The following is a 17,527-nucleotide window of genomic DNA, read 5'->3' as shown; positions in this document are numbered from 1 at the left end:
TATCATAAACATGTCTGCAGTGCCACCTACAGGGGAACTGACTAACTATCATATGGGCTAACCCAGCCCATGTTGCTACACGACCCTTTTAAAGCGGATTTCACACGACAAACGTTTCGGTCAACTTTTTACAGTTTCTCGGACGGTGAAGATGAACCTTCTCATTCCCTATTGATAAGTCTGGCACAAATCAGTTAGCTAGACTCGGCCTGATGAACACGTGGACAATAGGATTCCATTCAGAAACTCGTGTAAGACTTGACTACGATGGATGAATTGCTTTCATACCAAATGAGGCTCGGAAAGGACATTGTATGGCTTCTATGAATTAAAAGTCGCTTTAAAATTCAACACTAAGTCGTCCAACAATTTCTACTATGTTGAAACAGTCTGTAAAAGTGCACACACATTGTGTGTTTGTGTACGTGAAGTCCCACCATTACTCTGAACAACTCATAACTGTCTTGCTAATGTTTACCGGATCAAATCGGATCACAGTAACAGGGAACATGCGAGGTTCAAGTCACCCGGCCCTTGGTTCTAATCATCGGATTAAATCACTATTCCGTTTCAATTAGGATTGGATTAATTAATAATTTACGGATTATATTTCAAGATTTATTGGCGCATTATCAAATCAGAGGAATTTCTCCTTTAGGAAATGAAGATATTGATGTGTAGATTAGAATTCCTATGATAGTTTGGAATAGGCCTACTCATCCTTTCTCTGTTGATCAGTTGTGGGTGCTGTGTTAAAAACTCTTCATTATCTTTGGAAATAGTAATCGATCGGACCTCTCTTAGTGGACACCTCTCTATTGAGGACAACCTCTCCATTAAGGACACTAGTTTTGGTCCCAAGTTGGTTGTTTCTATGCAATTTGACCTCTCTAGTCAGGACACCTCTCTGTTAAGGACAGCACTTGTCACTCTCGAGGGTGTCCTTAATAGAGAGGTTCTACTGTAGTAAAATAATTTGAAAATTACCAATTTTGTAAATACGTTCTGGTTATAGAGATATACAAACACTATACATACCAAGTTTCAGCAAATTTGCATGCACAATAACTTCGCAATGGCATTGTGTATAAGTGCATTTCTATATCTTCGTAAGGAGTTGGTACATGATTTATCTCGTTTTGAAATGTTACAAAGGGTTAACATATAAATTTCACGAAAGTAAACACGAGTAGCATTTGGCTTAACAAAACACACATAAAATAGTTCGGAACTTGCATATTTATTCCACTTTTCTTTGTACCAGCCCGCTACTCTGCGAGCGCTAGACTTGTTTTTATTTTCACTTTAATACCAATTGTAAACAAACAAAGGGAATAGGTGTTTTTATAGGATTTAGAGCAGGTCTGATGAAAAAGTGAGGTCTGCGGCGAATTTGTTTGAACTTAACCCTTTCCGTACAGAATTTCCAAAATTTTATCTGGCTTTCTATCTATCTATCTAGCTATGTATCACATTTATATAGCGCCCTTATCAGTCCTATATTGGGCCGTTCAAAGGCGCTTAACAAAAACAGAGTCTCTATAAGAAGTATAGTCTTTGACAACAATAAACAATTCTAATGTTCGTAATGTTGTTGAAAAAGGTGGGTCTTAAGGAGTGTCTTAAAAGTTGTGATGGAGTCCGCATTTCGAATATTACTAGGGAGGTCATTCCAGAGTGCTGCTGCGGCACACTGCGGCTTTACTTGCAGAATGAATTTTTCAGTCATCGGGGACAGACTTGCTGTGAGTTGCTATATACAGTACTCTAGTGCTCTAGTACTCAGTACTCTAGTACTCTAGTACTCAGTACTCTAGTGCTCTAGTACTCAGTACTCTAGTGCCTGTCTAAACAACAGCAATGTTGATGTTTATGTACAGCGCATATTTGCGCAATTGGAAATTTTCAAATTCATTTACAAATACTAAAGTTTCAACGAATGGCATTGGCCTTTAATACTAGTCAATTTTCCCATGATTAGTATTTTCATCTGCTACGTAATAACTTCTCAATAAACTGCTACAGTATACCTGCCAGTTTGTTGTGTCGTTGCCATGGTTACCAGAGTCGTAACCCATGTCAATTTCTTGTCGGGTTTGATCGGTTTTTATGATACGATGTTATTTGGCGAAAGATTGTCAGGGTCATGAAAGCGACATTGTTGGACTGGTATTGTGTTCTGATGTGTTCAATTGGTGTCTGAAAATTCTGACAGTCGCTGATATCAATAATGTGTGGCTCGGCTGGTGTGACCTGTCTCAGTGGTTCAGCGAATTGTGCGGTAAAAATCTGGGCCGGTTGTTCAGTTGACGTTACTAACATCAGTGTTAAAAATGGTGAGCTAAAAATTCGGGCCGGTTCCATTCTCTACCATTAGATTGCAAATGGCATTTCGATTCTCTTCAATTAGCTTGCAAATTGTTTTTTAAGGTTATTGCAATTCCTCTCTACAGGGTGGTCCAGAAAGCTTTTCCCTTGCACAATACTTGTGTATCCACTGTGTGAGGGAAAAACTTTATGGGACACCCTGTAGCTGTCACAGATATTTGGGTGTCATGGTATTTCCTTTCAAGTTGCTTCTTTTTTTTTCATTCGGTTGTCATGGTGATTCCACTCTAGTTGCTAAGGTGACGTGGTTGTCATGGAAACGTCACACGGTTGCTATGCAAACGCAAACACGATGATTTGAATTATCTTATTTCAAATACAGCAAATATTGACGTAGTGCCGATCTCACGAGATTCTTCAAATCGGATATATTCGAATTCTAAAATTGACGAATAGAAACTTAAAATTCCCTGGGATATTGACTTCGATCGTTTGTAACGGACGGTAGTTAGGCAGCATGGCACTAGATGTCGCCCATTATGCTGATCTCAGGTTCGCTGTGGGAATGAGGGTTCCCGAGTACATGGAAAATGTGTGTGTTGTGAGTAACCTCTCTATTGCGGAAACCTCTCTTTAAAGGACACCTCACTATAGCAGAAACCTCTCTATAAAGGACACCTCCCTATAGCGGAAACCTCTCTATAAAGGACACCTCTCTATAGCAAAAACCTCCCTATAAAGGACATCGCTCTGTCAAGGACACTAGTTTTGGTTCCAAATTCGTTGTTCCCATTCAAGTTGACCTCTCTAATCAGGACACCTCTCTATACGGACAGTACATATCAGTCCTGAGGGTGTCCGTAATAGAGAGGTTCTACTGTATCTATAAAAATAGACACTTGATATTAACGCCCTGTGAGCAGCTCAGTGGGGTTTATTGATCAATGCTGCTAGAAGCAGATCTGCAGATATAGGGACTGGAATACTTCCTCTGATGAACTGCTGCCTCCATGAATTTCTTTGTTGTATTTTTCAGGACAAAGTGAAAGATCTTACTGAACAGCTCGAAGATGAAAAGAGAAAAAATGTAAGTAAACTAAAATTGAAATGCGCTATGTATATTCAGCGATTCAGCATGGCTCCGTACTGTTCCAATGTGGTGATTCGTATGAATATACATGTTACGGGCCACAAAAAAAGTTGTCTGAATCTTTCGGGTGAAATTGTTTGGCAAAAAACCCTACTTCTGGTTTGGTAAATGACTCAATGGTGACATGTACCAGAGTGACACGTTAAGACTAATATATTGCACTTCTGGTGCTGTAGGTCAACAAATCTATGTTGATGCATTTTGTGTGCAATCACTCATTGAAGGCAAATAAACCTTTGTTTGGGTTATTGAATTGTTTTTAATCCATTAAGCGGCCATTGTTGACTTTCACACCTCTTGAAGGCCATTTGCTGAGTGAATGTTTGTTTTATTGTTCAAGGTGTAATGTATATTGACAGTTATTTACAACAAATCAATGTTAACCCTTGTAGTCAGATATCAATCAGAGCCCAGTTTTTCGAAACAAGTTGTGTCTCTAACTTTCGCTAGTGTTGGCCTTAACTTAACCTGACGTTAAAGGGAACTGGAACCGCCGGGCGATTTATTCAACTTTTCGACTTTCACCGCCCGAGAAAGTCAAACTTCCAATTTCCTGTTCGAGTTCAGATTTGTAGCTCCGCCCCCAGTGCCCGAGCATGCGCAGTTCAATTTGTTATTATTGAGAATCATGTGAGAATCACGTGAGTCATGCGATCTTTCATTCATGAGTTTTCGTAGTAAATTCCATAGTAGGTGACGTCACTCAATGATTGACAGCTAGGCGCCATGTTTCATTCATGCCTCGTTCTGATCACCCGATACGCGGGAAATGAAAACGAGGTCATACGAAGGCTTGGCGGTTTCAGTTCCCTTTAACTTGACGTTAAGTCTGAGGGCATAACTAAAGAAGATGATGCTGAGTTAGTATAAGGCCAGCGTTAGTGCAAAGCTAGTTTTGAACAACCAGGACTGATTTACATTTTGATTTACATGTAGTTACTAAATTGTTGGGCTAAGAGAGCAACATATTTATGAAGCAAAAAATTAACACTGTTGGCCTCAGGGGAGGTGTTGTGGAAAATGACGACTGAGTTCATCTTGTATTCTTTTCGCATCAACCCTTGTTCAATAAAATATCAAAGCTTTGGGACCAACTTGAATTGGCCTCCAAATCCAAGATGGCCACCAAAATACAATATGGCCACCAAATTGCCTAGAAATCTATTTTTGAAGATTCTTTTTACCTCATTAAGGTTTGACGGAAGTACTGACTTACAAATATAATTGCATGCCCTTCCCAGTGATCCATTCAGTTCTACAACAATGCCCTGCATATGCCCCAATAACATTTTATATGGCTTAATTGATAATCTAATTGGCTTGATTGACAGCTCACTAATCATTTTGATTGACAGGTGGAGCAAGAGTTACAAATCGAGGAACTCAAAACAGCAGTATGTAGCATCTTATTGCGTAGAGTGCTTATTTGGTTTTCGGTTTTTTCTTTCAAATTATTTTTTTTTCAGCATTTTGAAATTTTCTGTCACATTTCCATTTTTTCTGCCAAATTCTGTTCTATAGAATACCTTGCTCTAACCCACCCTTTGACAATACCTATTTGGTGGTTATTCAAAATGGCCGTGATATCTTTCCTTTCCAAATAACACCGCCCAAAACCTATCTTTCTTCCTAAAGCTACTGCTGTACTGGTCAGAAATAACATTCCTCTGTTCGGTACAAAGCCTTCTTGGCGCGGTATTAACTGGTAGGAGGACTCTCTTGGCTACTACTGTGTTTTCCCCGACTTTCGCTTGTTTTGAATGAAATTTAGAAATAATTCCTGTCTAAAAATTCATATGTGACCCGCTCTACCAAAACTAGGCACTTGTCGCATCTCAACTTGACAGGTTGATACGGACTTGTTGTTCATTTCCCTATTGTAGACCTTTTGTGAAATGTGACCAAATCAGTTTGTAATAGATTTCACAAAAGGTCTACAATAGGGAAATGAACAACAAGTCCGTATCAACCTGTCGAGTTTAGATGCGACAAGTGCCTAGTTTTGGTAGAGCGGGTCACATATTCTGCCTCTTTTGGCCCAAAAGTCTGAACTCATTATTGGCTAAAATCACTCTGTGACAATTGATCTACTGATTAGCAATATTTAGGGATCTATTTCACAGTAAAGCCATCATTTCGTAGCAATGGGGACTACTATTGGACTATACCACTCTGGGACAGTCAAGGGGAACAGGTGGTCATTATGAACAAGATTGAGGGAAACAAGTCATTTTACTTCATTTAGTTCAATCATAAACTTCACTGCTGGCACCCCTCAGAAGAAGTGGTTGAGCCCATGAAGTAGGTAATCTTGTCAATAGCACTCATAATAAGGGATTAACAACAGATAACAACAGATGGCTTACATCATGTTTGGCTCACTAATTAACAGAATTTTGAGGCAAAAGTGCCATATCAATGATGTCATCAGGACATTTTGGGGCTCTTTCCTGATCGAAATGTTAAATATTTTTTTCACTATCTTAAGGAGTTTGTCGTGGCGATTCTTGTGGAATGTCTAAAAATGCAAAGCTCCCACTATTTCCCCTTCGGTTTTGGGTTTGAAGCAAGACAATAGAAATTAATTAGGTCAATTTCAATTCATTGTTTGACCATAATTAATATTTTGGGCCATAGTGTCATTCATGCGAGTTTCAGAAAAATCGCCCTGGGAGTTTTTGCTACAATCACAATCGAGAGGATGGCTCCTTATGCACCCAGCCCCTTCAGAAGAAAGAAGGAGAAATTGTTATGAAGAGGTTGTGACGTTTGAAACCTTAAATTAGCAACGACTATTTTGTCTTGTAGTGCCGGAGAGTTGGACCTATTTGAGTTGCTCCTGTGTCATTTAACCCTTTACCACTCAACCCCGTACCATTGTGAATTTGTAAAATGTTAGAGTGTTAGTTTTATCCGAGTCGAAATGTCATCGATACTTCGCCGCTTTTCCCTATTGCACCTGTTTTGCTAATTTATCACAAAGCAAATGTAAACTACCCCTATAAGTCTTTGTAAACAATGTTTAACCCTTTTGCTGCTGGTGACGTTCGTAAGAGGTCATGTCACATGTCCCCATTACCTGCCTTTGACGTACGGAGCACGTCACGCCCTGCTATAACTTAAATTCATCAAAACTTGAGTGTAGCTTCTCTAAACTTGCCATAAGCGCTCGGTGAAACATTAGGTTACTTCAAACTCTAAAGATGGCGCCAGTTTTGAATACCATTTGCCCGTTTAGATAAACGGGAGTAATGTTCAGCATTGCTATCTACACCTATGCACGCCAAGAAATGGCCGACATCGTAGAGTCAGCAGCAAAAGGGTTAATCTATTCTGGCTTAAATCACCTCTATATGATATATCCCCTTTATCCTGTTAAAACTAACCCGTCAGAAAAATCAGTCTATGTAAAATTTCCAAGTTCATTAGATTAATTAGGTGTATATAATTAACGTCAATTTCAGCTTCACGTTCGCGGACAACAACTGACGGAATATCTTCAGCAAAAATTCAAAGTCAAAAGCGTCAGTCGAAATGTATGTCTGCTCTGATGATTTCTGCATGCTAACTACAGGGATTACCCATTTTTGGTGTCGGCAAGAATTAATAACGACTATAGTCCATTCATAAAAGTTTTGTCCTTATCATACTGGTCGGATTTCTTTGGAGTTTATTTTTTATTGAGTTGAGCGGCAAAACCAAGACGGAGAGAATCTTAAATGTTTGTATGGGCACCATCCATATGGGTGCCATCCATATGGGCGCCATCCATATGGGTGCCATCCATATGGGCGCCATCCATATGGGCGCCATCCATATGGGCGCCATCCATATGGGCACCATCCATATGGGCGCCATCCATATGGGCGCCATCCATATGGGCGCATTTCGACCCACCCGGATGGGCGCAGTACACCACATTCCTAAAGTTACAGTGGTGTCAATGAGGTTGATTCGGAGCATTTTAACCTATCCGATTCGTAATAACTGCATGACTGTCTTCGTCCGCAGGCGGAGCAGATTCCACCAAGTCCAGAGGGCGCCACAGAGCCAGCTCCTGGAGAGATTGACGATGCAGTATGTCGGAGTTTGATATAACACGCATGATAATATTTTCTTCACAAATGAAGAATTGGTTCCAAAATGCTAAAATAGATCAGATAGTGATTTGCTGAAACTTTGTACTTATAATATTTGAACATCTCTCCACACAACGTCAATGCATAAATTCTTATTTGATACATAAACGCAACTGAACATTTTCAAATTCCGTTACAAATTACAAATTACAAATTTGTAACCTACAGCGTTGGCCTTTAACATTGAAAGTGTTCAGAAACTTTGGAACGGAATTCTTCCTTTGCTTATCCTTTTCTAATGAATGAAAGAACTAAACCTTTCTCTCATATTTCAGTAATTTTGGTGTCTGTACTTTGATGAGTGAATAATTCTCACAATTCAGCGTTAGTTTTCTTTGACACGTTTCACAGAAATCAATCAGGGGTTTCAAGGAGCAACGAGATGGCGCTCACTTGAACTCAACCAGTAGAGGAGCCAAGCAGTGAACAGGAGTCGAACCCATGACCTCCTGATCATGAGGCCGACTCTCGTCCACTGTGCTGCGGCTGCCTCTGTCCCGATACCGTGTTGCATAATATTTTATATTTTGGTTTTCACGCGTGATGATGTAAACCACCTAACATTGTTTTCGTTTTGTTTTCAGTCCACTAACCTCTCTGAAACAAAATCGGTAAGTTAACAATTCAATCTCTGGCGATGTGTTCTACAGGGTGCACCAGAAGATACCCAGATACAGTAAATGGTGACATTTTCTCGACGCAAAAAGATGACAAATGCAATTGAAGCTCTCTGCGAGGGAAGATATTGTGTCATAATATTGAAGTTTGTCCTGCTTAGATACCGCATAGAATATGCTAATTGCGGCTTGTTATATTCAGCACGTTATATCTTAGGTATTCTTTTCAATAGCAACCCGCAAAAACGAAAACAAAACCGAAACCTGTGCGTAATATTCCAAAGTTTAAAACGCGGGTATGTTGTTGATGTTGTCGTTGTTGTTAGATAAATGTTGTCAGTTGCGCATAATCGTGATGTCATCGCCACTGTTTTGACGACGTTGGACAGCTAGTATATTGTCTTGGACGGCCAGGTGCTAACGTAGATTCGGTTCCGCAGCAGAGCATTCTGATATCAGAGGTTACTGGGGCGTGATTTGGGAAGTGAAGAGGACGTAGTCCCTGTCAAACCAGTCGACGGTGCCCCATTGAAAAATTAGTCTGCGTCATCATCACAGGGTCGCAAAGGTGGTGGAGTAAATTGGCAAAAAAAAAAATCTCCGAAAGATAATCCGACATCTCGAAATTTGTAACTTTTTTTCTCTATATATATTTTGTTGTTAGAAGTTCAATGTGTCAGTGTCGTCACTTTGATGTTTGCGCAGTGTTGCCATCTGCAGTGTCTATCAGGAACTAGCATGTTGTCGGCACCAATTCTGTTACACATGCACCATGAGAAGGTGATATCAGGGTAGTTGGAACCCTGCTTGTGACTGCCCCTTTGAAGGGTAGGAGGATGTTCCCTTGTTTGACTGTTAACCCCCGCGCCCTGAATCAGGGTGGTGAGTCTCAAAAATGTCTTAATGATATATTGAACATGCTGTGGTCACAGCCTGTTGTGGTATAAATAGTTACAGAAATCAATGTGTTTTGTGGTTGAGGTTTCATGCCTTGCTCAAACGTTTTGTAACAAATGTGCCGTCAAAACAAAAATAAATCAAATCATTGTACTTCAAGGCTCATGGTGGTGCATCATTATAATTACTCATGTCCTTCAAACCTCACAAAAATAAATTTGTTAATTTCTTAGGCACTAAGTTCAAATTCTAAAATTCCAATACGGCATGCTTGACCCAATTTGAGGTGACCTCAACCTTTGCATTGTAACAGTCCACCAAGGGGTTAAAGTGCCCGGAAACAACGGATTTTTGTTACAGCAATCTTGGATAATTATCAAGACAAAATTTTCTGGAACAATAAATTATCCTTTTCAATAAACTTTACGAACCTGGCTTAAGCCCACCACTAAACCCACAACAAGGAGATTAACAGATTAAGACTGTTAATCCTTTAATCCCAAGTGTGCTGTATGGCATCTGTATCAACAATCACCATTCCCTTAGTCAACTTCTTGTTGATTGGTTAACCCTTTCACTGTTAGTGACCTGCATGGCCACTATCTATTAAGGACCCCCTCGGGACTGACAACTCCTGTCCATGTCAATAGAGTCGAGGTATCCTGATTAGAGAGGTCAAATTGAATGGAAAATTCCACTTTGGGACCAAAACTAGAGTCCTTAATAGAGAGGTTGTCCTCAAAAGAGAGGTTGTCCTCAATAGGGAGGTTGTCCTCAATAGAGAGGTTATCCTCAAAAGAGAGGTTGTCCTCAATATAGAAGTTGTCCTCAATAGAGAGGTTGTCCTCAACGGAGAGGTTGTCCTCAATATTAAAGTTGTCCTCAATAGAGAGGTTGTCCTCAACTGAGAGGTTGTCCTCAATATAAGGGTTGTCCTCAATAGAGAGGTTGTCCTCAACGGAGAGGTTGTCCTCGATGGAGAGGTTGTCCTCGACGGAGAGGTTGTCCTCGACGGAGAGGTTGTCCTCATTAGAGAGGTGTCCGTTAAGAGAGGTTCCACTGTATACCATCATTCTTTACAGGACTCTCGTCCGAATACCAATAACTCCAAATCCAAAAAGAAAGGAAAGGGGGCATCACCGTCCGAGAATGAAGAAGAAGAAGAAGCTGATAAGAGTCGGCCGGCAAGTCACAAATCACTGCAGCAGGTCAAGGAGGAGGTCATGACCTTTGACTACAGCTACGACCTTGATGCTGAGGAAATGTGGGCCGATGTGCCTTCGAATCACGTCCTGGGGCGCTTCACTCAGTTTAGGGAGTTGGTGAGTTTGATTTGCAAGTTCCAGTGGTTACCATGGCAGTTCCAGTGTGTTCCAGTAACGTTCCAGTGATTACATGTCCAGGTTTGGTGATGAACAGCTAAGATGGTGATCCATTAGTGGCCAGTGTGGTTCCAGTGGCAACCAGTAGTGTTCCAGTGGTAACATGCTCAGGTTTGGTGATGAACAGCTAAGAAAACGATGGTGATCCATTAGTGGCCAGTGTGGTTCCAGTGGCAACCAGCAGTGTTCCAGTGGTGACGAGTGCAGTTGTAGCAGTAGAGAGTGCCCACTGTTAACCAGTGGAGTGACAGTAGTTACCAGTGGATCGAGTGCCAGTGGCATCTTGTTCCCAGTAATAACCAGTGGAGTTCGATAGCGTTGTGTTCAAGCGTCAGGGGTTAGCCGACTGAGATCTTGGTGTCACAAAAAACAAAAGTCCAGTGGCAACCAGTGGAGTTTCAGTGATGCCCAGGATAGTTCCAGTGGGCAACCAGTGTCATTCCAATGGCAACAGAAAAGCTGGGAATGCACCCAGTGGGCAACCAGTGTCATTCCAATGGCAACAGAAGAGCTGGGAATGCACCCAGTGGGCAACCAGTGTCATTCCAATGGCAACAGAAGAGCTGGGAATGCACCCCAGTGGGCAACCAGTGTCATTCCAATGGCAACAGAAGAGCTGGGAATGCACCCAGCTGCAGTAACCTCATTAGTTGCATTCCTTCACTTCTCTCTCATTCGTGATGATGAAACATTTTCACGATTTGCGTTTATGAAATTGAATTTGTATTTGAATTTCAGGCCCGTGCGCGGATCTCTGAGTTAGAGGAACAGCTGTCGGACACGATTCTGAAAACACAACGAAAAGTCAACACCCTCAAGGGCCAGTTTCAGGAGCACAAGTCAAAATGGGAGGCCGTAAGTATCCATTACAGCAGAACCTCTCTATAATGGACAACTGTCAAGTGCTGTCCTTAATAGAGAGGTGTCCTGATTAGAGAGGTACAAGCGGATGGAAGCAGCCAATTTGGGACCAAAACTAGTGTCCTTAATACTTGTAGATAGGGTGTCCTTAATACAGAGGTGTCCTTATTACAGAGGTGTCCTTAATAGAGAGGCTCCGTCCCTATACCAACACTGGCTGCCTCCACTGAAGTTCTACGCAAAGATTTTGTGAATAATCACAGGCGCATGAGAATATATCTAGTTTGCTTTCCGATTCTTTTCAGGAACGTAACGTTCTAATCGAACAAATTGACCAATCGCAGAAGTTACAGAATGTCGCGGAAAAAGAGGCGGACGTCGCTATGGCCCAACTTGAAGATTTCATCAATGAACAAGAAGAATTGGTAAGTTGTCACCCCTTCTTTTCTTCAATGGACTCAACTTGACAAGGAGTGGGTTGGCCTATTGCTTATTGGAGGGTTGATGTGGTTACGGTGATATTTTCTCGGGTGGCGATTTGAAAGATGTTTTGAAAGCTTTAATAGTCAGTGATGGTGAGGTCTTAAAGGGGTACGCCATTTGTAATTACTGGTGGTCCAGGAAAATAGAAATGCAGTTTGCACAATACCGCAATGCTGAAAGTTATAATCAGCATGTATTAACACAATTTGAAATTTTCAAATTCAGTTATAAATTTCAAATTTTCAATGAATGGCGTCAGCCTTTAACATTGTAACAGTCGGTGTATGGTTGTAGTTACTTTGGGTTCTGGCGTCAATTAACCAAAGCAACTTTGCATGATGGGTAATGTTTCAAAAAGACGAGACTGAAGGCAAGTATTCGGCAGTTGTAGGGTAGGAGATACTGCCTCTATTATACTGCTCTCGGTGAGTGTTTTTTACCAGTGCTGCTCTCCACACAGGAAGTTGCCGAGGACGAGAAGCGTAAAAGCCGGGCCAGTGCTACACCAGCGCCACCAGTGGTGGCGACACCAGACGTCGGCGAACAGCCGGAGAATTTACAGGAAGTGACCGAGGACGCGGAGGGGGAAGACTTGCTGGAACAGACGGATGATGCTAAGGTCGGTAACGTTATACAGGTTGTCCCGAAAAGTTTCAACATCCGGTTTCTGCATCTGGTTGGTTTGGCTTTCTCTATCCGATGTCTTTATTAGCGTAAAGACTTATCGATTTTTAGCTATTTTGTGATGTTAGGAATTCAAAGTGCGTCTCAGACAGTAATCTTGACACACAGTGCCATCTTTTTACAAGTTTAATCACTGTTCCCATGTAATTAGTGTAAGGGAAGTCCCATTGGCTCGGAAACAGACTTCCAATTCACATCACAGTGTCTAATTACCATCAGCAATATTCTCCGTGTTAAAAGAGAAATTCTGATAATTTGATTAGGGACGATTGATTGATTGATTCCAATACCACTCGCTAGGTGGAGCTCCAATCCAGAAACAGCGGCCGCATGTCGCGACACTCGAGAAAAAGCGGCCAATGGGAGACAGAGACTGAAGCGTCGTCAGAAATGGGCGACACGGGCCAAATCTTTGTTAGTTTGGCGACGAAAGCAAATACGGATGCAGCGTCGCCGGTTGAGTTGGAAACTCAGATCGGAGAATTTGTAGAGGAAATTGAGACAGAAATCGAAGCTGGTGATGAGCCAGATGACGTCCACAGTAACCACGGTGATGTCAGCCCCAAGGCTTCCAAACCTCACTTCAAGCTCCTGGATAAAGTCAAGTTTGACCTTGACGACCTTCATGACGACCTTCACAAGGGCTTTACCAGGAAGAGGTCAAGGTCGCTTCCCATACGTCCATCAGAGGTCAGCGGATGGTGTATTTGTGTGCATTCTTGTGACCTTGCTAACGACTTGAGACTTTTTGCACTGTGTGACCCTTGACCTATGAATATTTACCAATCAGAGATCAGAAGATATTACCTGCTGTGTGCGGTCCCATGGCACATTAACCAGTTGATACCTTTGTGCACTGTTCGACCGGTAACCTTGGAATTCGCGTCCTGTATTCAATTAATTGTTCGACGTTTTTCACATATTGGTTGATTGCACTTTAATGTTTGTAGGTTTTCATTTATCATCATGACCGTTATGATTTTCAGCACATTTGTGACCCGCTCTACCAAAACTAGGCGCTTGTCGCATCTGAACTCGACAGGTTGATACGGACTTGTTGTTCATTTCCCTATTGTAGACCTTTTGTGAAATCTATTACAAACTGATTTGGTCACATTTCACAAAAGGTCTACAATATGGAAATGAACAACAAGTCCGTATCAACCTGTCAAGTTCAGATGCGACAAGCGCCTAGTTTTGGTAGAGCGAGTCACATTTTGAAAAACTTGATCATATTGCATTATGTGAGGTCATTTTTGATAACATTGATGATATAATTATTGATGTGAAGACGTTTTTGCCTTGAACTTCCGATTCAGATACAGCAATGAATCTGTACAGAAATTTGGTCAACATATGTGACCCGTTCCAGCAAAACCAGTCGCATATCGCTCAGAGCTTGGCAGGTTGAGACGGACTGTTTGTTCATTTCACTATTGTCTGCTGTTTGTGAAATCTGACAACATCAATTTCATCTATTATCTTCTGGTGTCATCTAGGCTCATCTTATGTGCGACATGCGACTGGTTTTGCTGGAGCAGGTCACATATGGTTGAAATGACTCTACATGAAGTTCTGAGATGGGTGTGGTCTTATGAAATTTATGGCAAATCAAAGCAGTCAAGGTGTGTCAACCAAGGACGATATAAAAAAAGGTCGAATTGTTTGTTTTTTAGGTGAAGGAGCTCCACGCCAAGTTGAAAGAAAAAGATGAAGACGAGGTAATTATCAGCGCTTTTTTTCATCGAGATTCGGTGGCAGTCGTAAAGATCTGTAGCATGCTTGTTATTTTAACTCAGAAACAAGGCCCAGTTGTTCAAACCAAGTTTTGTCACTAACGCTGGCGCTCATTTGCATATTTTTGTAGCTCATTAGCATATTTGGTGCCTCATTTGCATATTCAGTACCTCATTTGCATGTCTGCTTTTGCACATTTCTTCGCACAAAAAGTGGGGCGGTCAGCGGTTGCGTAACTTGAACGCAATGCGCCGAAAGGTCAGTTTCCGGGACAGCGAAACCATACACGAGGATGAAATCGAAGGTAGCGAATCGGACAAGACCTCGGAGAAATCCACCAGTGAAATCGACAACAATACGTTTGAGAAGGTCCAAAGTGTGATGCAGGAGGAGAAATTGACATTGGATCAGAAGATGGCGTTGAAGATGATACGAGGATCTTTCAAAATGGCGGACGGCGCAGATGTATTATCCGACGAGCAGTTGCAACGTACGTTAAACATCTATCGCCTCGCGACGCAGATATCTTTAGAGACGATCTTGATTGGTGTCAACCCGTCGAGTATTTTCTCGTCGTTGGCGCGTTTTGGTTCGCGTTACATCAAGGGTCAGGAACCGGAGGCGTCGGCGTCGATGTTGATTTGGCCGGAGGGGAAACTACAACCAATAGAGGGCATCACCGAGGACATAGAGTTGCAGGATCCGTTTGACGCTGAGGAGACGACGATTCTACCTATGACGAGGTTGAATATGATGTCGCCGAGCTTCCCGAATATTATTCGTCCGGACATCGCGGTGAGATGTGTTACTCGTATGGGTGGAATCTAACCGTGTTGTTTATAATCTGATTTTGAAAATTGTTTTATAATTTTGTCCTAATCGTTAATTGCACAGTGTTATTTATCTGAGAAAGTGTTTCGTAACTCTGAGTTCACACCGCTGATTCTTTTACATGTTGTTTTAAGCTTTGCACTATTTTGTGTAATTATTAAAGGAGGAGTTGTTTTATTCACTGTCAGATCTGAATAATTGTGCCACTGGAGGGGTTATTCTGGGCTCAATCAAATTTGGACACAATCATTCTCCCAACTCTGTCTTCACCTTTAGACACGTGATGGTGTATGTAAGCCAGGAACCTTTAAGCACACATTTGTGGCAGGTTGTCAATTGCTCAAGTCCTCCTTTAATGACAATTTGCATAATGTATGAATGTGTTTGAAGATAATCTTGCACAATGTGTTGTATATATATCTTTGCATATCATCGCCGCGACTTTATGCTGTACAGTTTGCGTATAGTTCAGGGAGAAGATATTTCTGATTTTTCGTAGGACGATATTTTCATTTTTTCCCACTTGATAAGTAGAATCACTAGACGATAGAAATGAAAAGATTCAGAGGTATTTGTTGAATGTCCACAACAGTAATGTTGAAATTTATTTTCAATATGCATTTGTCAAATAAAATTGCATTCAGTTAAGAATTTTAAATAAATGGCGTAGGCCTTTAACACAATGCCTCTCTCGATAATAAACTATTTCATCCGATTACGCTTGCCCCCTACAGCTGTTTGAGCCGAGCCGACCGAATCGCTCCCATAACTCCGAATACGAATCTCTCTCCTCCCAACAGCCGAGCTTTGGCCCCGCCTCCCCGAGGCAGCCCTCTCCAAGCCTTTCACATCACACCGGCAGGGTCACTCCCTCCAGTGTGACAGTGACCTTGGAAGGGCAGAGGTCAAGGTCGGCGTCGGGCCAAAGGTCAAGGTCGACTTCTGGCAGGAGTAGAACCAGTACTGACAAGGTATTAGTCATTTTTGGCGTGAATTTAGAAATTTGGGTGCATTTTTTTGATTTCGGGATTAACAATATAATATTACTATTTGGATTTTAATTTATAGCACAACTTAACTGCACGATTGTTAATTTCATAACTTTCAGTTCATTTTGATTTTGAATGTTATACTTTCTCACTTTTATTTCACAATTGCATGATTTCTTCGTAATAATTTTTTTTAAATTTGGGTCATATATTTTTCTCTGTGTGTATTAAATGTAACATTTTGTTAATTTATTTGTTTTATGTAACATTTGAGAGAAATTAATGAACAGTGTCTGCATGAATATTTAAAATCTAATTGTCATGTGTTCTAACTTTTGCTTTTAGGTCGAGAAAATATTCGTTGTTCGCAAAATAACAATTTGGGTTCGTAGATGTTGAAATTCAATTTATCTTTTCACCTGAATCACGGAATGATATCGTTGCAAAACGTCACTGTGCTGCACAGATTTCAGAAAAGAGAAATTCATTTTGTGGCCTAACTCTTGGCAAAAGTGATACCATTCGCTATGTTTCATATCCAAGAAATCTAATCTACCCCTCTGTTTTGGGTTTACGAACATGATAAGTTTTCATGAGGACCGTAAAAAATAACTTGGCCAATACAAGTCGGGCTAAGTCGTTTGAGTCATAACATACTGGTAACTGTCAAGTATTATGCAAAATTAGATGACTGTTTCTAATATCTAAACATGTCTTGCTGTGGAAAATAAACTTTGGCACTTCGGGCCTATGACTGTTATCAAAAACGTATGAGGCGCGCGATATATTTCTTATGCTTTATGGATCGGTTTTTGAGTTGAAGGGGATGTCGGCTGGCCTACTCAAGGAGCCATAACTAATTCGTGACAAAATGGATACTCATTGCTGATGGTGTTAACTTTTTGGCCGTTATCATGAGTGCGCTTGTACAGTTACGTTCTACATCCTCCAGGGGGCAGTCCAGGGTAAGTTGGGGATCGGGGTGGTTGCTCCTCGATGGCTGTTATTGACAAATTGGGCCATTTGACCATTCTGCTAACGTTAACTAAAAAATGCTGTGGTGTAGTGGTTGGGACTCTTGACTAGCGGTCAAGAGGTCCCTGGTTCAACCCTCACTAGCGGCCCAAGACTGTAGGCTGGTCTCTTTGTCTCACTTGTCTCTCTGCACCCAGGTGTATGAATGGGTAGCGGTCAGAAATGCCCAGATTGTAGCGCTGGTTGATAAATCATGGTACACTGGTAGAATATATATTGATTAAGTGTTACCATAGCCATCACCATTTTGGCTGAGAACCTGAAATCTTAAAGTGATACTATGATGTGATTTACAACTTTGCGGAAATACGTCCGTTTTTAATTGTTGATCACAAATGTAAAGCTCAAATTTTCCATTTTTGATTAGATTTATTATAAAATCGCTGAAAGTAAA

At 41.2% G+C, this 17,527-nt stretch overlaps 2 protein-coding genes across 4 annotated transcripts in view; both read left to right on the top strand.

Moving 5' to 3' along the window:
• The window catches only part of LOC135498802 (centromere-associated protein E-like), a 66,177-nt gene that overhangs the window by 32,697 nt on the left and 15,953 nt on the right, over positions 1–17,527 (top strand). For all 3 annotated transcript variants that reach the window (XM_064789261.1, XM_064789260.1, XM_064789259.1), the window contains 9 exons: positions 3,365–3,415; positions 4,834–4,872; positions 8,202–8,228; positions 8,468–8,530; positions 10,214–10,453; positions 11,252–11,368; positions 11,680–11,799; positions 12,318–12,476; positions 14,218–14,262. In XM_064789261.1, the coding sequence (XP_064645331.1) occupies positions 3,365–3,415; positions 4,834–4,872; positions 8,202–8,228; positions 8,468–8,530; positions 10,214–10,453; positions 11,252–11,368; positions 11,680–11,799; positions 12,318–12,476; positions 14,218–14,262 (861 nt within the window). The remainder of the gene's footprint in view (positions 1–3,364; positions 3,416–4,833; positions 4,873–8,201; positions 8,229–8,467; positions 8,531–10,213; positions 10,454–11,251; positions 11,369–11,679; positions 11,800–12,317; positions 12,477–14,217; positions 14,263–17,527) is intronic.
• LOC135498804 (uncharacterized) lies at positions 14,350–15,380 on the top strand. The gene has a single exon (XM_064789266.1). The coding sequence runs from the start codon at positions 14,525–14,527 to the stop codon at positions 15,104–15,106; it is 582 nt and encodes a 193-aa protein (XP_064645336.1). The 5' UTR covers positions 14,350–14,524; the 3' UTR covers positions 15,107–15,380.

The sequence above is a fragment of the Lineus longissimus genome, chromosome 14 (genome assembly GCF_910592395.1).
Source record: "Lineus longissimus chromosome 14, tnLinLong1.2, whole genome shotgun sequence".
Taxonomy (NCBI): Eukaryota; Metazoa; Nemertea; class Pilidiophora; order Heteronemertea; family Lineidae; genus Lineus; species Lineus longissimus.
The sequence above is the reverse complement of the archived record's forward strand: the minus strand, read 5'-3'. Positions and strand labels throughout refer to the sequence as shown.

Excerpts from the sequence above, each read along its gene's own strand:
- LOC135498804 (XM_064789266.1), top strand. The coding sequence starts at position 14,525 with ATGCGCCGAAAGGTCAGTTTCCGGGACAGCGAAACCATACACGAGGAT.